At 46.7% G+C, this 23,185-nt stretch overlaps 1 protein-coding gene across 2 annotated transcripts in view; it reads right to left on the bottom strand.

Annotated features, from left to right (window-relative positions):
- Window positions 1-23,185, bottom strand: part of LOC126353869 (zinc finger homeobox protein 3) — a 104,758-nt gene that overhangs the window by 8,612 nt on the left and 72,961 nt on the right. The window contains exons 3-6 of one of the 2 annotated variants that reach the window (XM_050003051.1): window positions 20,309-21,027; window positions 11,864-14,647; window positions 6,031-7,212; window positions 3,189-5,922 (exon numbers count right to left, since the gene is read on the bottom strand). In XM_050003051.1, the coding sequence (XP_049859008.1) occupies window positions 3,189-5,922; window positions 6,031-7,212; window positions 11,864-14,647; window positions 20,309-21,027 (7,419 nt within the window). Of the gene's footprint in view, window positions 1-3,188; window positions 7,213-11,863; window positions 14,648-20,308; window positions 21,028-23,185 lie in introns of both variants that reach the window. The other variant, XM_050003049.1, reaches the window with a different exon arrangement.

Raw genomic sequence — 23,185 nt, 5'->3', positions numbered from 1 at the left:
TATTCATCCTCAACTTCAGCGATATACACAAAGCGCTTCCAGCTAAAATGGTTAATAAATCTCCAGGTAGATATCATAATTATCTACGATACCAAATATTCTTGCGTTTACTGCAGCTAACACATTAGAGCAGTATTTTCAAAGTGGGAGGGCACACACTGTCGCCATCCTCAAAGACCGACGCTGAATATTTTATGTAGACTCGTTGCGCCGACCTTCTGATGTCACGAATCATCCACTTTTATTAGTCGACGCTAATCTACGCAAATATGTGAGACAGTTCAACTACTAACTAAAGCAAAGGCGAAGCATGGGAAATACCAAACATCCAGACTTTGCTTAAAGGAATTTTGTTAGTTGCTGCAAGCAAATATGATGATGTCTAGGCGAAGAACGAACGTTTCGTGGCTCTCTGCGTTATCTCCCTGATTGTTTCTTACTCTAGGATCTCAAGTAATTAAACATTTTACTGTCATATAGAAGCATTTATAAAGCGATATTAACACAAGTAAACTTTCGAAAAGCGTCATGAATGTACGTTTAAGGAAAATGAGAAATAACGTACCATTAAAAATTCCGTGGAACCCTTAAAAATCGTATCACAAAATCCTTCGTACTCAGATCATTACTATCGGCAATCTGTCGTTCCCGTCCTATCTCAATGAGTGTCAGTATTCTCGTTGGAAATTGTGTTTCATAAACTCGCAAAACAAAAACTAAATTATGACTGGTCATGAAAAAGAATTTCGCAAATGAATTACTCATATTGAGTAGTCGTGAAAACTGAACGAAGCCTCGTAACGCCAGTTTAGCTATTATTTCAGTAGCTTAGTTGCCCTTGAAAGTTTTAATGAATACACGTAATGATTGCTACCAGTCAAACATTTATGTTTCTGTTTATTAATTATCTTGCGTGTTTTGTGCCATTTGACTACCTTGAGGTATTATAAGAATGTATAGGAACACAGCAATCAGTCGTGCTTTCATTGGTTTTTTTTATTATTCTTGTATATCCAAATTTCAGCTATAAATAGCCATCTTCAGTGCATCTGAGTGAATTGTAACTCAACACGGTACCAGCAGTACATATCACCATACGACGTACACCAACTGAGTTGTATGGTGACATGTACTGCTGGGAAGTTTTTGGATTACAACTCACTCAAATACACTGACGATGGCTATTTATCGCTTAAATTTGGATATGCAAGAATAATAAAAAACCAATGGGGCTGTAACTGATTGCTGTTATGGGGACAACGTTAGTTATCTTGAGATATTACAGTATTGTGATGTTAATTCAACAACTAAAATTGAGCAAAATGCCAGAAACTTATATACAAAACATTACGTCATGTTGTGACTGATAGCACAGGCTCCAAAGTATTTCTCAATAACAATATCAATCGTTTCTGTCTGTATTTCCACCACGTATAGTCAATAGCTCATTTTAGAAGACAAGAGGGACAGTCGATGCTTTAATTATCCCCGCAAAAAATATAAATTTACGTAATTATTTTTTTGTTTGTTTCCAGGCATGTGTCAGCACTCTTGACACACACCGATATCCTTGCGCCACAGCAGTGACGTAGCGATGTGGAGCAGTGTTTAGCACACCGGGCTTGGCATTCGCGATGACGACGATCCAAATCCGCGTCCGGCCATCCACGTTTGGGTTTCTGTGATCCCACTGAATCACCCCAGGCAAATTCTGCGATGGTTTCTTTGAAATGTCAAGCAGATTTCCTTCCCCATCCTTGAAACAGTTCAAACTTGCGCTCCGACACTTATGCTCTCGATGTCGAACGAACATTTAACCCTAATCTTCCTTCCTTTTTTAGAACCGGAGCACAACGCTAGAGGAGCCAAAAAAATCGCGTTGTCCACTGATAAAGTCGACTAGACAAGCAACACTGCGAGAAATAACCGCATAAATCATTGTACATCGTGGCCTGGTCAGATGAGTCTCGACACAGTTGGTAAGAGAGGATGGTAGAGTTCAAGTGTGGTGCAGACGCAACAAAGACCTGGACCCAGGTAGTCAACAAGGCACTGTGCAAGTTGCTAGCGGTTCCATAATGGCGTGGGCTGTCCTTACATGGAATGGACTGGTCCCTCTGATCTAACTCTACCGATCACTGACTGGAAATTGTTATATTCTACTACTTCGCGTGCTGCTATTCATGGACTTAATGTTCACAAACAATGAAGGAATTTTTATGGTTGGCAATGCTCCATGTCAGAACATTCTGGACTATTCGAGCGAATGGTTTGGCCACTAAAATCGCCCGGACATGAAACACATCGAACAATTATGGGACACAATCGAGAGGCTAGTTCGAGCACAAAATCGTGCAACGGCAACGATTTCGCAATCATGGACGGCTGTAGAGGCGGATGGCTCAGTATTTCTGCAGGGGATTTCAATAACAAGTCCATGCCACATCTAGTTGTTGCACTAAGCCGGGAACAGGAGGTCCGACACGATGTTGGGAGGTATCCAGTTACTTCTGTCACCTCAGTATACGTAATGTGGGCTGCATGACAGAAGGCGTAATCTCTCGCTAGGCCCTTATACGAGGCGGGAGGAACTATTTTCTAGGCGACTCGATCGAGAGACACTGCCCAACACATCTCTGCAAAGCATTGGATTTTCACAGTGGTTTCTATTCCGCGCCCGATCAGGTCTTACTTTCCGAATAGCCCTCGTAGTTGCAAACAAACAAAAAAATTAACTACGTAACTTCAATTTTTCAAGGTGGTAATTAAACTTTATCACTACCCCTCATAAGAGTTATCTGAACAAGGCATAGCTTGCGGACAGGGATACATGCTACACCCCGACGAAACGAATATTCCATTCCGGTGCTTTTACGTCTCATAACGGAATAGATACACACTACTCGCGCGTTTCGGATGTATTTCGTTTCCGTATGCTGAACTCTTGTTCAACAATAGATTTTTGTGATTTAGTATGAATGTTCTTGTAGGATTACTGAGTCGAGGCAAGTCAGGGAGAAAATGAAGGAGCCACGAATGCAGGTTCAATTTTTGGAAACTCCAGCCCCGAACAGGACGTGTGAAGTGTAGGTGTGTGGAGTGAGTGTACAAATGTGTAAGACAAGCATCGGAAGGAAGGCGAACCCGCACCTCGTCCCTGCTCGTATGCGTTAATTCAGTCTACTCACCGGTGGCGGAGAAGAGCGCGGGGTGCAGGAAGAGGTTGCCCTGCGGCGGGAAGCCGGGCAGGCCGAGCCCATACAGCTGGTGGAACAGCGCCATCTCGTCGCCCTCCTTGGCCGCCGCCCCGCCGCCGGACCCTGCGCCGGCGCCGCCTCCGGGTCCTCCGCCCCCGCCGGTACTGCCCGAGACGGCTCCGGCGCCGCCGCCGCCGCCGGCCGCCGCCTCCGGCTTGAGCGACAGGCCGGCCATCTGCAGCATCTGCAGCTGCGCCAGCTGGTTCATGTTGGCGGCCGCAGCAGCCGCTGCCACGAACTGCTGGCCGGAAGCCACTGCGCCCGCTGGGTCTCCCATCGGCTGCTGGACCGGAGCAGTCGTGGAGGACCCCGCCACGGGCACCGGTGGTACCGTGAACTCGGCGCCGGCGCCGCCGCTGCCGCCGCCGTCGCTGGTGTTGCCGGAAGCGTCCGCCTTGCCGCTCTCGATGTACGCCTTCACGTTGTCGATGTGCTTCTTCGTGAAGATGTGGTCTTGCACGGAGTACTTGTGCGAGTACTTAAACTGACACAGGCGGCACTCCTCCGGCGGCCGCTCCGGGGTCGTCGTGGGCGCCGGAGGGTTGCCGTCGCCGACCAGGGCCTTCTGCAGCGCCAGTTTGTTCTTCTTCTCCTTCGCCCGCGCGTTCTGGAACCACACCTGCACCACTCTCTTTGGTAGGCCGATCTCCCGGCCGAGCATTTCGCATTCGGCCATCGTCGGCGTCTTGTAGTCGCTGAAGAGGGACTTCATCGCCTTCACCTGCAGGCTGCTCATCTGGGTCCGGAAGCGCTTGCCCCCACTCCCCGGCCCGCTGCCCGTGCTGCCCCCGCCGGTTCCGCTGCCCACGGGGGTGCTGCAAGCGTTCATATGCCTCTGGTGACCGCTCTGCGTGCTCGACGCCGGAGAAGTTGGACTGCTCTCGTAACCGTCCATATTCTCTGTCGTCTCCGACATGGAATCGTCCTCGAAGCATATGCTGCGCTCGCTGAGATCCGTCAGAGGACCGGCCTCAGTCAGCGAGGTGTTGTGGTCCATAGAGATCTTCATCGGCCTGCTGAGATCGACCGGTTTGCTCAGGTCTAGTGGACACTCGCCGCCACCCTCGCCGCCGGACGTCACCGGCTCTTGTTTGATTTTCATACTCAGATCTGTCGGAATGCCGCCCTCTTTGACGCCACTAATGGAGCCGTTTTGCTGCGCCGTGTGGTGAGCTTGCAGCTCACTGAGGTACCGCTTCATAGACTCTTCGTAGTACTTCTTCAGAGAGTTCTCCATATCCGTGTGGAATGGTGGAAAAAGCGGCGGCATGAGATTCTGCGTCGGCGTGGCCGTGCCGTACGATGACCCCATTTTGCTAGCGTCTCCCATTTGCGACGACGTGAATGACGGCGTCGACTCCATGCTCAGTTCTTCGTCTGGTAGCGCATCGATGTTGATCTCCCCTCTGGTGCACTGGTCAGCGTGCTTCGTGACCAGATGCGACTCGAGCGCGGACTTCACTTTGAAGAGGGCAGGACAGAACGGGCAGCGCTTGTTGATGACCTGGGCGTGAGCTCGGAACTGTCCCTTCCGCTCTCGGGCGCGTGTATTTTGAAACCACACTTGAACGACGCGCTTTTTCAGTCCTACTTCGCGTGCAATGTTTTCCAGCATCTTTCTGGAAGGGTTACTTTCCAACTGGTACTTCTGGTACAGATAATCGAGCTGCTCCGGTAAAATCGTCGTCCGAAGTCTCTTGTCTTTTGGTTGCTCTTGGTCACGTTCGGAATTCTCTTCATATTCGTCAAATTTCCTTTTGTTTGCCGTCAGCATGGACGCCAAGGGATGGGCGTGCGGGGACGCCGAATTCACCGACAAATCGGCGACACCCAGTCCAGCAACAATCTGCGGTTGTGGTTGTTGTTGCTGCTGCTGCTGTTGCTGCTGTTGCTGTTGCTGCTGCTGTTGTAGCTGAGCATGTTGTTGCAATATTCCAAAAGGGCTATCGGGTGGATAACTTGGAAACAAGTTGGGATTCATGATATGAACCAGCTGATGTTCTCGCCACAAGTCAAATCGAGGAAACACTAAATTGCACTTGTCGCACTGAAAGGTACCTTCTTTGCTTGCATTATCGCCACTGGTTGATGTAGCAGGGGTAGGGATTGGAGAGGGAGGAAATAAGACTGAAGCTGGCGTCGGCGTGATAGTCCTCGACGGTGTTTGGGGATTGGTGGACAATGGAGCTGGTATTGCAGGCAACAGGGACTGAATCTGAGGTTGTAACGGTGGCTGTTGTACTGGTTGCTGCTGCTGTTGCTGTTGTGGGGATTGTTGTTGCTGCTGTTGTTGCTGCTGCTGCTGTTGGTGGTGAAGCTGCACCTGTTGCTGTTGCTGTATCTGTGGTATCACAGGTGGTTGCTGGTGCTGAGTCGTATCAGCTATGGTGCTAGAATTGGAATCTTCTGACGACAGCACGGCAGCAATTTGAGCAGCAGCCGCCTGGGCCTGAGCAGATCTCTTAGCGTCTTCCTCTTTAAAGCAGTGCGTCTTCTGATGGCGTATCAGCTCATAGTAGCGCTGGAAAACGAGCAGACATTTCTTACACTGGTAGTTGAGCCCAGGAGTTCTTTGGAATCTGTTGGCACCGCCATCATCGACACCTGGTGGCGCTTCCACTGGTGGCTGGTTCTCGTAAACTTTTCTGGCCTTCTGTCGAGCGTTCTGGAACCAAACTACAATTACTCTCGGGCTGAGATTCAACAGTTTGGATAAATATTCCAGATCATCATCTTTAGGATAGGCATTGTTCTCAAAGAACTCTTGCAGTACTTTTATCTGGTAGTCGGTGAAGCGCGTCCGGTTGGCCCTCTTGCCGGACGAGCCTCCGGTCGGGGTGTTGCCGTTGCCGCCGCCACCCGCCGCGGACACGTGCCCGAAGCCGTCCGACGAGTTGCTCGTGTACGATCGGCACGGACTCGCGCTTCTGGACGCCGGCGCCAGGGGCAGAATGCTCGGCGACGTGGGGAGCTGGCCCGGGGACGCGAAGTTAGGCGGGGTCAGCTTCGGCGGCAGCATGTTGCTCACGCTCGTGCTGGTGTTGCCGCTCATGGTGTTGCTGCAGGGGACGCTGGAGACCGCGCCCATCGCACTGTGGCTCGTTATGATGGAGTCGGAGCCCAGCTGCGACGCGATGATGGACGTGAGCGTCAGGTTTCCTGGGGAGTTACTACGCAAACTCGTCGGGGGCGGTGGGCACGGTTCGCTGGTCGTAGTTGCCACCGACGTCTGGGGGAGGGCTCCACCAGGTAAAGACGTCGCTGGAGGGAGCAGAACTTGCGGCTTCTCCTCAACAGGCTCGACAGGGCGTTCGTCTTTCACAGAGTGTTGGTCTTGCGACATGTCGCCGAACACGCTACTGTAGGAGGCGTCTGTCTGTGGAGGTGTCTCTCTAGGTTCCGTTTTAATGACGTCAGCTGGCAACGTCACCGGCGTCTGAGGGGCTGGTGGCTGTTGGAGGTTGTGGGTTTGTATCTGATTCTGCTGCTGCTGTTGTTGCTGTTGCTGCTGTTGTTGCTGTTGCTGCTGCTGCTGCTGTTGTTGTTGTTGCTCTGGAGGTGGTTGTGTCTGCTGCTGGGGTGTGGCTTGTTTACGTCTGTTGGGCGTAGGCGACGGGGAAGGCGCCGCCTTGGGAGCAGTGTCCTCCGAAGACGGAGGCGGATTCAGCGGCGTCACCTTCGCCTCCCCCGTCTTCTCGTACTCCTCCAGGTTGAGAGTGGTCGAGGGAGGATTGTTGAAGTTGTACGGCGAGTCTTTGTTGCGCTGTCGCTCCTTGAACAGCGTGTTGCGGAACCAGTGCTTGATGACTTTGGGCGGCAGACCGCTCTGGCCTGCCATCTCGTGGATCTGCTCCTCGGACGGCGAGTTGTTGATGTCGAAGTGAGCGCGGAGGATCTTGAGCTGGTCGTCCGTAATGCGGGTACGCGCTCGTTTCTGCTGCGCCGCCGCCGTCACCTGCATAAAGACGGACCTTATTCAGACCACTGGGCCATACACCTCTATTAAGAATGTTGCTTATGTCACTTGTAGTACATAAATTAGTACCTGTTGTAACTAATGGAATTCTGTTTGATGTCACACGTATCCTCATGAAATTTTAAACAAGAGGTAATTTTGCTAGAAGGAAATGTTTTGACGTATAATACGGTGAGACAGTATTAACAGGCGTGTTATTTAAGTAGCAATGTTTGGTCTCTAAGAGGAGCTGCTTGTGAACAAGTAGCATTTTTATCCCATACTTTCACAATGCTTTACTTTTGATCTTCAACGCATTGGACTTTGCTGTTTTATGCAAACATCGAATAGCAAGTCCCGTATAATAATACCGAAGCTAAATGTGTCTTCAAAATTCATCGCATGAACAAACTGTTGGAGAAATTAAACTGTTATAGGTAAATAAATATAATTTGTGCTACTACTTAATCTAATGTCATACAGTCGTAAGTGTTACAGATGAAGAGTAATGCACTCAAAGTATGGGATGAAAATGCTACCAGTTCACGAGCAGGTCCCCGCAGACACCACATGAATGATTAATTTTACGGTTCGACAAAGGCTTTGGCTAGTTTGCAAGCTTGCGTCCCTTTTATATCGACAGAGTACGTACGTTTAACAAAAATACATTGTCACGTTTTATATAAGATGTGCAATAGCAGATAAGGTTTCGAAATAATAAAGATCTGTGCTCCGCAAACTTTTTTTAAGTCTGTACATAATTCTTCGCGATTGTCCTATGTTATGAGATGTTTTAATATTTCTGAAAAGTGTCATTATAATGAGCGCATTTCAAATTCGGGTGTGAAACGAAACAGGCAGTTCATGTAGAACGAAAAAGTTCCTACAGTTTCTGATAGTGGTCTTATGGTGTCAATTTGGGCTTTCTGCTTTCTCCTGTGCACAACGAAAATAAAAGGCTTACGACGATGTGGACGGTCCTGAAATAGTAATCTGATTTTACTATTTCGCATAAAACAAAGAATTACATCATCTAACTGTGTAAATGGATTAGAGAGTAATGCACGTCCTCTATACGATTCTGCACCCACGGAAGATATGTTCCGGGGGAACATTTAATAAATGTCTTCAACGTTGTTTGAAAAATACAAATGAAACACTATGCCGACCACAGTACTAACTGTTACCGTATTTGAAGCTTTTTAACAGGAAATTAGGGTAAGAATGTGAATTCCACCCTCCCGTCTAGTCTGCAACATACGAACGACGATGTACTTCAGGAAACATCGTGTAAGATCTGAATCCCATTCTACAGCAACTATCTCTGTCTGAAGAAATGAAGTTCACAGTAAGGGTGGAAGACGGAGTCCGATATCCTATTAAGAAAGAAATCTGTGTCTTGTTCAAATGTTTCCTTTACTTTCTCCATCTTGTATGTACACGGTTTATGAAAAAGAGATGGTAATGTGCGTTACCCAAAGATGTTCAAGAAAAAAAAGTATTTTTAACGTAACTTCCGGTGTCATAACGCCCAACCTCCCACACACTCACAGAAAATGAGGGCAGGTTTCAAGACTTATCTCACCCGAAAGTGCATTCAAATGTTCTTAAAACGAAATGAACATCTCCTATTTTTTTTAAAATAAAGATTACATTGGTTGTAGGGCGTAAGCAGTGGATTCTTGTGTAAGACAGTTATAAACGATCTGTTCCACACAATACAGTTTTCGGTAACTAAATGTGCGGAGTGTTTTTAATACAGAGATACATAACAACAGTTAAGATTCGTAACAGAGTGGTGTTGGATCGTTGCCAGCATTCCGAAGCTCTTGTCGAGAAGAGTATAGAGACAGAATGGTTGAAAACTTTTAAGAGTGAGACGGTCCGCAAAACGTGCTAGCAAATGCGCTCAATCTGAGGACCGGGTCTGCCGACATAGCGCAGATTCACTCCTACACGCCATGTTTACGCAGACGGAAAACTCTTGGCTGTGGAGTTACTTGCTACTTGTGACAACATTTAATCCGTTACCCAAACAGTTCATAAAATATCAGTTGTCACATTACTTGGTTCACTACTAAATATTTACATTCACAATATTTCGCAATCAATGAAAAATCGTATATTTCGAGCTACTTACGATGTTTTGAAAACAGTACGTGAAATTTAGCAAGGCTTACAATGTTAGCACCCTTACACGAAATATATTATGGTCCATTTGCCATTCAACGTCGTCCTTTGACCAAAAGCCAATTCCAACAGGGGTATATATAAATAATTATTTAGATAGGGGAGTAAAATGTTTTCGAGCTTTTGGAATACGTGATTTAATAAAATACAATGCTGTAGTTTTAGAAAAAATTACTTCCGAGTAACAAAGTCGGAGAAAAGTCGAACACGAACAATAGGTGAACAAATGACCCTCCCACGGCAATATAGGGTGTCCCAGGAGTGATCAATATTCGAGTACATTATAGGAACGAACATTCCACGCAAGATGGAAAGTATAGTAAACGTGGGCTCTAAAACGCATACAGTAAAAGAAATGAGCTTTCTTCAACTTCGATATTGTGAAATAAATCTCTTCTATTTCAAGATCTTTGCTTTCAATATTTTCGGAGGAGATAGTATGGACCAAAACAAGAAAAAAAAAACATTTAGTAAACATATACCGAACTCATATATGCAGCTAACAAGTATTGTTGTACATTGTGTTGTGTGTCCAAACAGTTTTGTACTATAGGTGTAGCCGGCGTAAAATTTGTAGCATGTGCTTAATGATGGAACCAACAGAAAGAAGGAAATACGAAGCAATATTCAAGTTACAGGTCATAAAACAGGCTGAAGAATCGAACAAATGTGCTGCAGCAAGGGGTTTCGATATAATAGAGAAGATGGTAAGAGACTGGCGAGAAAATGAAGGATTTATTAAAAAACGCCAAGAACAAAGTGTTCTGTGAGGAGAGGAATAGCTTGCTGGCTAGATTTAGCGTTGCAGAATGGGTGCAAAAACAGAGGCAGAATTGTCATGTTGTTACAAGAAATATGCCACTGAAGTGGGCACGAGCCAATACAGAGCACGGCAACGAATTTAAAGTAACATTAGGTTGGTGCAATCGTTTCATGAACAGAAAAAAAAATCTGGTAATAGGACAGAAAACAAAAATTGCGCAGAAATTACGGAAAAATCGCATGAGGCAAAAACACAACTTTCCACTATCTCACACTGGAAACATGTATGGAACACAGGTGATCTCCGTGATGATAAAAAACAGAACTGTGGAAACAAAAGGCGTGAAAACCGTTAAGTCGAAAGTACAGGCCATGACAGGGTTAGGTTTACAGCAATATTAACTTGCACGCCACATGGAACAAAGTTAAAACGTATGGTGAGTATCAAGCGGAAAACCAGCCCTGAAATAAAATTTCCATCAAGCATTTTTGTACATTTTCACAAAAAGAGATGGATGGACGAGAATGGTGTAAAATTCTGGATGGAAAATGTGTGGCAGAGGGGCCAGGTGCTCTACGAAATCAACCAAGTTTGTTGGAGTTTGGTGTGTTTCACTGTCACGTAACTGAAAATACCGAAAATCACTTAGCACGAAGCAATACCAAGACTGCTGTCATACAAGGTAGCTGGTCTTCGATGCTACACACTTTCTTTAGACGCCTCTTTAATGAACCATTCAAAGACCACATTGGTGAACAATTGGATGATCAGTGGGGACAAGTCGTATACAAAAGGTAAACGTGTTTTATGTGATTTCGTGATCACATCATAGGAAAAAGTAAAACAGTGATCAAATCCTTTAAGAAGTGTGGGATTTCCGTTGCTGTGGATGGCACTGTGGACGATTTGTTTTGGGATACTAATGAAGAGGTATTGAATAGGGTTGGGGTGAAGAGGAGTTTGTGGCACAACTTGACTAGAAGAACGGATCGGTTGGTAGGACATGTTCTGAGGCATCAAGGGATCACCAATTTAGTATTGGAGGGCAGCGTGGAGGGTAAAAATCGTAGAGGGAGACCAAGAGATGAATACACTAAGCAGATTCAGAAGGATGTAGACTGCAGTAGGTACTGGGAGATGAAGCAGCTTGCACAGGATAGAGTAGCACGGAGGGCTGCATCAAACCAGTCTCAGGACTGAGGACCGAAAACAACAACAACAACTGATGGCGAAGTGGAACTCCATTCCTAAGGCACAGAATGTGTCCCACATGATGAACTTCTCGACAACTAAAGTGAGGATGTACTAGAGGAGCTGCTTTCCTTCGATAATGATTGTGAGGATTCTGAACAGTTTTAAATTCTCTGGTGGTCGATTAATTGTTATTTTGTGAAGGTTTAATTTATATAGATGGCAATCTGTAATTTATATAAATGTCAATCTATGTCTTATGTCGGTCGTACAAGACGACCCCGATTTTGGGTCCCTCTTTTTATGCTTCACCTATCATCTTATCGGCCGATATATATGGCAAATGTCACCTTTACAGATACCGGTACCCACGAAAATGGAATGTTGTCCAGAGACTCTCTTGTAAGAATGACAATCTGTAAATATTCGCATTGCGGATTAATGGGGCCAGCAAATGAAAAGTACATGCCGGAGTGTCAGTAAATGGAGCTGGGAGCTTTGACTCACCGCTTGCTGCTGCTGCAGTAGCTGGTGCTGCTGTTTGGCCAGCAGGTGTTCTGGCGCGGCGGCGGCGGCAGGCCCTCCGAAGAGCTGGCCCAGTGGGTCGAAGTGTGGCGGCGGCGGCATCATCATGGGCACCAACGGCGGCTGCAGGTTCATGGCGGCCAGGGCTCCCATATTGAGACCCAGAGGGCCCAGCCCCATGGCCGCCATGCCCATCATCATCGGACTGAACTGCTGCAGCTGCTGCTGCACCGCCATCACGCTGAGCATCTCGTTCATCTGTTGCGCCAGCGACATCGATAACGACTGCTGCTGCTGGTGTTGTTGTTGCTGATGCTGCTGTTGCTGCTGCTGTTGGGGCTGCTGCTGCTGCTGTTGTTGCTGCTGCTGCTGTTGCTGGTGGTGATGGTGGTGCTGAGCCGCCGGGATTGAATCAGTGCTGGAGGCTGGAGTCGATGAAGCGGTCGGAGTACTCGGCGCTGTCGTCGGGAGCTGCAGGTCTGGAGCTGGTGGAGTACTCTGCAGCGACTTCTCTTTAGAATCGTCGAAAGCGACGGCCTCCTTCTCGGGGGAAATTTCAGAGCTAATGTTGGCAGCGACCACGACAGATTTCTTCTCCAGTTCCGACTTGATCTGTTGCGCATACTTCTCCAGGAATTCTGGTGGAACGAGATCGCGGTGAACTTCCTCACAGTGCGCCTTGAGCACCCACACGCTGGAGAACTCTTTGTGGCAGTGCTGACAGACAGATTTGGCCAGCTCTGGTAAGTCACCTGCTTGGTGTTCGTCAAGAGGTTCAGTCTTCACTTCGATCATCTCGACATCGTCGTCGCCATTAGCACCACACCCATTGTTCGGCTGTTCGGAAGTGGAAGCTAGTAACTGTTGCTGTCTACGTTGGTGGTTCTCATTGAACTGCATTACCAAATCGAAACCGAAGCTCTCAAGTAAATGCTTGTACACCTGGTTGGATTTTCGGGTGCTATTCATGGCCAGTCGCGACATGGGTTCTTCGCACGAGTTCTGTGCGAGCTGCAATTGCTGCGCTGGCTGTTGAGATGGTGGTGGCGTTCTGTCGCTACACTGTGGAGTCGGAGAGCACCGAGTAGTCTGTTGCTGTTGCTGCTGCTGTTGTGGTTGTGGCGCTGGCTGTTGTTGCTGTTGTTGGGGTTGGGCGTGCGGAGGTGAGAAAAGTGACATGGGACTACCAAACAGACAGTACAATTGCTGGTGCGTAGCCAGCTGCTCCTGGCTCACGAAGAAGGCGTTGCAGCGCTGACACGACAGCATGCCGTGCGGAGCTTGTGTTTGCTGGGGCGAGGGCGAACTGCCCATAGGAACTGGAGTCAAGGCCGATGAGGTAGGAGAAGGTCCTTGAGATGCCGGTGGCGATGCCTGCTTCGGCGTCGAGCAGCTCATCATCTCGTGCATCATTTTCTTGTGCTGATCCTGCACCTTCTGCGGTTCGGGCTGTTCTATCAACGGCTTGCTCAGGTCGATCTGTCCCGTCATCGCGAGGTCCTGCAACTTGGATGCGCGGGTCTGGTGCAGCACCGAACGCATGTGGATGTCGAGGGTGGATCCCTGGCTGTAGGCCACTTTGCAGATGTTGCATTTGTACGGTTTCTTGTCGTCGTCATCGACGCACGCGTTGGTCTTTGGCATCGGTGGTGGTGTAACGCCCAGACTGGCAGCCAACGCCGCGGCGGCAGCGTGGGAGGAAGCAGCATTGTTGTTGTTGTTATTGTTGTTATTATTGTTGTTGTTCTGCTGCTGCTCCTGCATGGCCCTCTTAAGCTTGTGCAGGTGGCTCACGGAGTTGTAGTGTACCAACAGTATGTTTTTCTGCGTGAAAGATTCTTTGCACACGTCGCACTTGTAGGGTCGGTTCGGGTCGAGGTACTTCTCCATAGGGTAGCTCAGTTTCTCGCCCTTGCGGTGAAGTAAGGTCTTGTTGTGACTAGTCAAGTAACTCTGGCGAGTGAAGGCAACTTTGCACCGGTGGCACTTGTACTTGCGGTTCGGGTCGTTGTAGCTGTCCTCCGCGATCGCCTGGCTGTTCAGATAGTCCTCGAGGAACTGCTGCTCCTTGTAGATGACGGAGTCGTCGCTGTTCTCGCCGTCGCCGCTCTGCTGGGCGCCGATGTCGTCCTGGCTCTGGTTGTGTTCTTTGGTGGGGCTGTCGTCCACTTCGGTGACCTCGTCGGCCGCCTCCATCTTGAGCGACTCCTTCCGCAGCAGCTCGTTGGTGGCCGGGTCGAGGACCTGGCCGCTGAGCCCGGCCAGCAGCAGCGGGTTGTTCATGAGGCTCTGCTTGTAGGCGGACAGCTCGTCCTCGGAGAGCTCCGAGTGCGCCGTCTCGACGTGCTTGTACAGGGCCAGCACGGAGCGGAAGCTGCGGCCGCACAGCACGCACTTGGTGGCGTCGCGGATGAGGTGGTACTGCGAGTGCAGCTGCAGCTTCTCCATCGTCTTGAAGGCGAGGCTGCACTGGTTGCAGCGGTACTTGTACACGTGCTTCTCCGACACGGCCGCGATCGTCGTGGTGGTCTGCGGCGTGCCCGGACCAGCCGGGGCCCCCGAGCGCGCGTGGATCTCGCGGAAGTGCATCTGCAGGCTGTGCGCGGTGGGGAAGTACTGGTTGCAGCCCTTCTTCCAGCACAGGTAGCCGGGCCCGCTCGGTGTCTGCTTCAGTTCCAGGTGGCCCTGCTCCGTCTGGTGGGAGCACAGCTCGTCCACGCTGCGGAACGACTTCGAGCACGTCTGGCAACGATTCTCGTCCGCATCCTGCACACAAGCAAACCGCGCCACGCTGCAATCACGCACGCCACAAACGAGGGCTGCTCCGGCACAGCAAGTACAGGAGGTGAGTTCATGGTTTCCAATAAGTCGCCAAATCACTGACAACTAGTGAACTGAAGGGGCCGGCACAAGAAAGGGCTAACCCGCAAGGGCGTCATTTCGAGTTATTGCATGGTAAAAAAAAAAAAAAAAATGGCTCAAATGGTTCTGAGCACAATGGGATTTAACATCTGCGGTCACCAGTCCCCTAGAACTTAGAACTACTTAAACCTAACTAACCTAAGGACATCACACACATCCGTTCCCGCGGCAGGATTCGAACCTGCGACCGTAGCAGTCGCGCGGCTCCGGACTGAAGCGCCTAGAACCGCTTGTCCACCGCGGCCGGAAAACCGATCGCATGGCACATCTCGGACAAATCCAACAGCGTGATCAGAAACCGAAAAGCTCGTAAGGATATTGCAGTGGAGGTTACGCTCAGAAATAAATGTTACAAAAAAATTCGACATGCTGCGCCGTTTCCGAGGTATTCAGCGTCGAAGTTTGCCAATCAGGTCGACGCGCGCGCATGTTCAGTCTGCCAGAGAAAGTGTCGTCAAACTTTTTCTTAGTTTGGTTTCCTCAAACCGAACAAACGTACCTTCTGCTCAACCAGCTTAAATTTATCACTGCCGACAAACGCACATTTTAAACGGTAATGAGCATCTGAACAAGTGGCAACTCACAGATACACGGATGTCGGTGCATTGCCGCATTTTTCCGCGTTCAAGTGCTTGACTTTGCTCGCGCATTGACCTGATTGACTAACTTCGAAGCTAAACAGCTTGGAAACCGAGCAACGAATCTAAATTTATTCTTAACAATTATTTCTCAGTGCAAACAAAAAAAAATAGTTCAAATGGCTCTGAGCACTATGGGACTTAACATCTTAGGTCATCAGTTCCCTATAACTTAGAACTACTTAAACCTAACTAACTTAAGGACATCACACGACACCCAGCCATCACGAGGCAGAGAAAATCCCTGACCCCGCCGGGAATCGAACCCGGGAACCCGGGCGTGGAAAGCGAGAACGCTACCGCACGATCACGAGATGCGGGCTCAGTGCAAACACTCTAGCTTTTCTGAGTGCTTCTGATCACCACCCGGAGTATAAGACAGCGATGTCTAGTGGAACAAATTGGACTACTTGTTACTCTCGAAAGGCAACAGATAGCGAGAACCTACTAATCGTGACTAAACCGAGACTTAGCCGCCACTTCAATTACAACTAAGGTAAGAAGCATGTTGCAGACTACCACACAATACATGGAATCCAAGTCTCTAACAGTAAGCCTACGCATTTTTGAGCTACTAATTAGTTTGTTCAGGCAACTGGTAACAAATAAAAATGAAGAAGATGTAAGCAGAGGCTTAATTAACCCACAATAGCGTGTTTACAGGAATTTCATGCTGTTTCTTTGGTTAGAACCTAAGACAAGAAAATTAGAATAACAAGACGAACTAATTTACGCTGTAAAGACTGTATTCCAGCAGTGCATGTGAAAATACTTGTTACCATCACGTGACTCTGCGTAAACACAACAGATAATGAGGTCAGTCTAACCATTAGTAAACAGATGGTTAGCACGTTCTCCCACCGACCCCTTCACTGGACGTTTAACGACCAAAGTTACAACTCTGTCCCAACAAGCGCCATATTCAGACAGTTACCATAGCGATTCGTTCTCTATGGCGATGGAAAATCGCTTTAATATCTCTGTCTCCCACGGAAATCACTTAATGAAAATAAAATTAGTTTATGTCGTATATCTCTATGCATTTCAAACTTTTTTTTTGGGGGGGGGGGGGGAGGATTAAATTTTGACAGTGATGGAAACACTTTCAAACACTATATCCCGAACTGGCTGATGTACCTTCATTTAGTTGGTCGATTGCCAAAATAGTTCGTTCGGCAGCGTCTCTTTCCGAAGTTAAGTGTCGCACTGTGCCTGACATGTATATGTTTAGAATGTTGGCTTTTTTGTAAAGATTTGTCTCATAACAAATATTAAGTGTATGCAATTTGACCTCCGCGACGTTATATGTAAAAACTGGGGATGTTTATCATCCTAAACGACACAATCAGGCACATATATTTCAGCGAGTAAGACTCAAAAACTATTCCGACAGTAGAAATAACGTCTTTACCATTGCTTTAAAGAGATTCCACAATTTCGTTTTGTAATTCATCTGTGGTTCGAGACATTTGGGGCACTTCGTTTACACACGTGCTCCGTTTCTCACGTCTGTGGGAGATCACCCTCTGCTATTAAACGTGTAAAATACCTGAATCAGATAAAAAATATTATGTTCGTACAAGAACTATTTTCAGATAGCTAACGAGTGTATAAAGTTAATAGAAAACATGCTTTTGAAAGTGTTTGGGAAACGATCTAATTCGATCACAAAGCGTCATCGATTACTAAACAATACAACAACTGTAACATTTCCAACATCCTAGATGAAACCTATATTATGAGAAGGAGAACCATTCTCGTAGTACCATTAACACTGACATGAGGATACAAGGTGAACTTTCAAGAACCCTAAAAAGATTTTCCAAATTTAATACTACAAGCTTCCTACGTCGTAATATGCGTAGAATGATGGTCTCCCAGGGTAAAATAACTTCAGCAAACAAATACCTGAGATGACTTTCAGAAAATCGGCAAATGTTGCAACAACGTTGATAAATTCATGTATTACTGTATAAGCTGTATATTATCGAAATGAAATGCAAATATGGCGTTTTGCGAATGCCGGATGCAGGGAGAAGAAGATGGAACCGAAATACTGATCGGGCCCAAAAACGGTCAAATCAAGAGATGTAAAAGAAGAAAACAACATCGGAGTAGAATACCCAACCCTACGAATGCGACTCACTTCCTTTAATAGTCACGGCTAACGCGCAAAGATCACTCAGTTTTCGTTGGAACTTCGGTTAGGTTCACATAATTATTATTAAAAATTAATAACGGAAGTGAGCTTAAATACAGAACTGAAATCAAAATTGTGAAACGTTAAGAGTATGTAAGCAGACACCAGCTCTAAAGGAAACTTTTCCATCGGATGTTATCTTACTACACACGCGCAGTAGAGTGGATGGATGTCAGACGAGCTAATGATCGTCTTGTTGATGACCGTCTGGAGCCAACATCTGACACGTTGCTCAACCTCTCTCCCTTATTAGTTTACGATTGAGTTCGCGGCCACGTTTCCGATGTAATTAACGATGTTATCAGGCAGCAGGACAGTGAGCCCGTTCTCATGGCGATGGAACAACATTGCTTCTTCAAAATTAGTACGTCCTCATCAATAACTGATCATGTTCCACATAATGTCGAGGTGAAATGTACGCACACTACACAGCTGAACGAACAGAATGTTCTTTGGTGCTTATCAAACGATTATCAAGAGGCACAAACTTTTGCGAATGTGCAGCATGTATTGTTTGGAACATTTTTAATTTCACTGCATTTAAAACTTTATCGTTAGTTTCCTTTCTTGTTTTTCATTTTCATAACCTTTTTCTTTTTTCGAACAAAATTTTATTGTGAGTCGGTGGCCTATAATTTTTTCGAAAAGAAGGAAAAAACTAAACTTTCCACAGTCACACTATTTCATTATTTATTTAGCCACTACTAGTTTCAAAACCAAGGTCTCATTTTGAAGCGCTCATTCTCATTGTAGTTAAACAAGCTGTTATTGTACTGCCTTACACACATGAGTCAAATCACACGTAAGATGTGCTTCTCTCATGGTAAATTTCGCATGCTTTGTCGCAACATAGCAAGTGCGTATTTTAGCTTATAGCTAAACTACACCAACAGCAGACATTTGAAAAAACAGGCCGAAGGAATATTATATTTCATTTTTCTCTTTATGCACTTTATGGTAGCCATGCGGCCGAATTCGCAATAAAGGGTTATTCAAATACCTTGAAGCGGCAGTGAGCTTGTCATGTGCTCGAATAAAGAACGGCAGATTTTAAAAACAAATACTACAATGGAGCCCATTTGCCAAAATAGATGGAGAGGAACACTATACGAGAGATGGGACAGAGAGTTCGAAAGACAGCTGGATTCGATTGGCGACAGGAACCTCTAGACCGGAAGAAATAGAACAACCTGTTGGGATCAAATGTTGCACTGCGATTCAAAGAGGTCACATCACCAAGTGGTGGTGACGACTACGACTATTGTGTGGTGGTGGTGGTGGTGGTGGTGGTGGTGGTGGTGGTGGTGGTGGTGGCAAATACTTGCAGTTAACTAGTATTTTGCAGAGCTTCGCAGAACCTGCTTTTTCAATAAGATGATAAAACTGCAGGATCGCTGGACCAAGTGTCCAGGGTTCCCGGAAATTCCCATTACAAACTTCTAGGACTTTGTAGAGGAGAGTGAGGGCATAATGTTATCAATAGGAAACAATGTCCGGAAACATGCCGTTTCTTTTCTACGACAGTTTCCGTTCAGATGTTTAACTCATCCATTTCTTTAACTTCTCGTGGTTGGGATTCACAGTAATATAATATTTCTTAAAAGACATCATAGTCGCCGTTGACTGTATAAAATATTTATTGTTACTATTGCAATTTCGGCCTTATGGCCATTTTCAAGTAACACTGCAAAGTTACATTCTGTCAGAACATAAAACTATCTGACATGAGTACATGTCGTCGTCAAAATGCAGCTTTTTGACTGAGAGAGTCCCACAAGATCTGATTCATTTCTGCTTGAGGAATTGAATTAGGTGTGACGCAGTACAATTACTACGTAACTGTTCGAAAGCGAACATAACGAAATATCCATTTATTGCTTAGACACATTTGTTTGTACTAACACTTAAACCATACGTGTTTACATGATCGCAAAACACAGAAGAACCCGGCATACTATACATGCAGTACGTAATGTATAAGTATTAATAGAAACAAATGTGCTAAAGCTGTAAATGAATATTGCGCGATGTTTCCTTTCAAATTTTTACCTAATAATTGTTTTGCGTCACGCAAATTCAAGTCCTCAAGCAGAAGTTAATGAACTAAACACTTTGGATTGAAACTGCCGTAGAACGGAAACGGTGCGTTCCAGGACATGGATTCTTATCTAAAATATTGTGTACTAACTTCCCTCTACGCCGAACATCCTGCGTATCTGTTTCCAGGGCTCTCGGGTGTCCAGCCGGATGCGATCGTCGAAGTCCCACGATATTTCGGCGATTAGCCTTTCCGCCACCATCATTGTTACTGACCATTCCATCAGAACCACCTGATGATAGCGGAAAGGTTATTTGCTGAAATATCGTGGGACTTCCAACGATCGCATCCGGCTGGACACCCGAGAGCCCTGGAAACAACACATACGCCGGGAAAGCCTCCGATCACACCCTGTTTATCCCTTGAGGGGGACTATGTGTAGAAGTAAGATGAGTTGTTTACGAAACAAACCCTTTTTCTTGCATTTTACGAGACTTATCTGGGCACCCTCGTCTGTAACACACGCACTACCGGTGCGTAAGATGTCCATATAAATCTTTAACTGGCAATAACTGAAGAAATACGTACATCTTATGGGACAATATAGTATTTTTCAGAAAATTGTTTACCTGCTGATGGTCGACCGGCGACTGTGGTAGGTTCTCGTCTACAGAGTTGACATCGGACGAATTGTTGTGCTTGCTGGTGTCCAGCTCCTTGCAGCCACCAGACGACGAGGAACTGACCGGGCTGACCATCTGACTGGCGTGGTTTGGCGCCGGCTGCTGTTGCTGTTGAGGTTGCTGTTGCTGTTGCTGCTGTGGTTGCTGACTGAGCTGAGGGGTTTGCGGAGCAGGAGGACCAGGCGCCCCAGCGTTCAGCCAGTGAGACTGGTCGACAAGCAGGAGCAGTCGCTGGAGGCCCTCCGAGTTGACCGAATGGATCTGCATGACGTGCCGCTCCAGGCTGCCGCGGTCGCGGAAGCTGTCCTGGCACAGTGGACACTGGAACTCCTGCTGCTGCTGTTGCTGCTGCTGTTGTTGTTGCTGTTGTTGTTGTTGTTGATGGTGCTGCTGCTGCTGCTGCTGGTGGTGGTGATGCAGCTGAAACTGCTGCTGTTGGTGATGCTGGAGCTGCTGCTGCGTCGCCGGCGGAGAGGTGAGCTGCGAGTGCTGCGCCAGCACGTGCGCCTGCGTCCGCATCTCGGAAGAGCTGCTGTAGTTACAGTAGGGGCAGCCGTGCTGGCCACCCCCGCCGCCCCCGTCGTCGCACTCGGGCTGCTTCGGCATGCCGCCGCCCTCCTTTGCCTCGGTCTTCACACTGTGCTGCTGCTGTTCCTTGCGCGAGTCTGTGGGCCGCGCGGGAAAAAAAAGAGACAGTGAGACGTCCGTCAATACGTTGACATTAGATAACGGAGAAGGTGAGTGTCAATATATGGGGCCAGGTAAGTACTGGAAAGACGCTAACAAGAAAATCCTTTGTCTACTCTTATCGAGACTGTTGAGGAGATACCATTCGAATTTCATGGTCGGCGGGAAAAACGAGATAGTGCCGGATGAGGAACTTCCTGTGTATGAAGCCGCAGTTCAAACAGAGGGTTACAATTATCACATGTATTCAAATCACACAGTGAAATGTAATATCGTACAGTAGTGCTGACTGTAGAATCCTGAAAGTAATTCAGCCGACTAAAATGTCATTATTATTATTACTATTATTATTACTTGCTTAATTACTTACTTTTTTCCTTAGCGTTCTCAGACAATCTTTTTACGGAGTACTAGTACTGAGCACTGCAATGTGAAGATTAGCCAATATTCCCCACAGTGGGTGGTGTTATTGGTGATAGATGGTAAAATCTTAATTAATTAGTTCAAAAATGGTTCAAATGGCTCTAAACACTATTGGATTTAACAGCTCAGGTCATCAGTCCAGCGCTCCAGTCTGGAACCACGCGAAAGCTACGGTCGCAGGTTCGAATCCTGCCTGGGGCATGGAAGTGTGTGATGTCCTTAGATTAGTTAGGTTTAAGTAGTTATAAGTTCTAGGGGACTGATGACCTCAGAAGTTAAGTCCCATAGTGCTCAGGGCCATTTTTTTTTCATCTGTCCCCTAGAACTTAGAAATACTTAAACCTAACTAACCTAAGGGCATCACACACATCCATGCCCGAGGCAGGATTCGAACCTGCGACCGTAGTGGTCGTGCGGTTCCAGACTGACGCGCCTAGAGCCACTCGGCCACTCCAATTAATTAGTAGCAGGAAGTTAGATACAGAGGGCAAGTGACTATCTGAGTTCAAAAAAATGCGTACCGAAATTTTCACTTTGCAGCAGAAAATGCGCTGATACTTCTTAGCAGACTAAAACTGCGTGCCGGTCCGAGACTCGAGCTGAGCTATCTAAGTATGACTCACGACTCGTCCTCACAACTTTACTTTCGCAGTAGCTCATCTTATATCTTTCAAATTTCACAAAAGCTCTCAAGCAAATCTTGCACGAATAGTACCCCTGAAGACTGGTAAAAGTGCAGCTCTGAGGACGGCTCGTGAGTTGTGCTTCGCTAGTTCAGTTGGTACAGCACATGCCCGGGAAAGACAAAGTTCCCGAGTTCGAGTTTCGGTCCTGTACGGAGATTTAATCAGCCAGGAAGTTTCAAAAGCTTACATGTTTAGCACATTTATTTTTCTTCCTGAGTGGTAGGAACTTTGTGAAACAACTTATTGAATGATTCGTGTGTACGTCAAAATCGATTTGAAAATACATTATTTTAGCTCCCTTTACAGACTGTGTAAAAAAAGGGGAGGATTTGATCACATAAGATGGACGAAATTCCAAAAATTATTTCTTCATGAATAGCTGAAACAATTAAGAGACAAAACTTCCAATTGCCCAATTTGTGTTCGTAATCTTATATTGTCGACAAAGTTAATCACGTCGTCTTCAACGGGTCATTAACATACCCTCCACCTTCCAAAGAACCTGATAATAAAACCGCCACAAACTGCCGGCTGGTTATTAAGCAGACTATATCCGGTAGGCAGGAGTGGAAATCATCTCCAGAAACATCCGATTCCTTATCTCTCCTATTTACTTTCAGCGATAAGAGCCACCAAAGATCAAATAAACACTATGTGTTTGAAAGAGAGAGCAAAGTGAGTAAGGAGATAACGATTTTCAAAACAAGCGTCTCATCATCTAAACGGCTTTTAATTCAAACCGGGAAGAGCCAACGGTCCGTTTCCAGTATTGGCGGTTAAATCTGCGCCGATGAGCAAACACGACAGCAAGCAAGTTTCAGAACACTGTCGTAATGTTGAGATAAGAGAACGTCAGAAAAATCAAAGGAGTTTAACTGACTCACTGCCGTTAACTGTAAGACAAACTTAGCTTCAGCCCGATTCGAAGAAGAAACGTCCGTTTAAAACTTAAATTTAAATTACTGTTACTTCTTACCTCGCACAGAAATTTTCTGAACGTGGACAATTTCAGCGGATGTGACAGAAT

The sequence above is a fragment of the Schistocerca gregaria genome, chromosome 3, assembly GCF_023897955.1.
Source record: "Schistocerca gregaria isolate iqSchGreg1 chromosome 3, iqSchGreg1.2, whole genome shotgun sequence".
Classification (NCBI taxonomy): domain Eukaryota; kingdom Metazoa; phylum Arthropoda; class Insecta; order Orthoptera; family Acrididae; genus Schistocerca; species Schistocerca gregaria.
The sequence above is the reverse complement of the archived record's forward strand: the minus strand, read 5'-3'. Positions and strand labels throughout refer to the sequence as shown.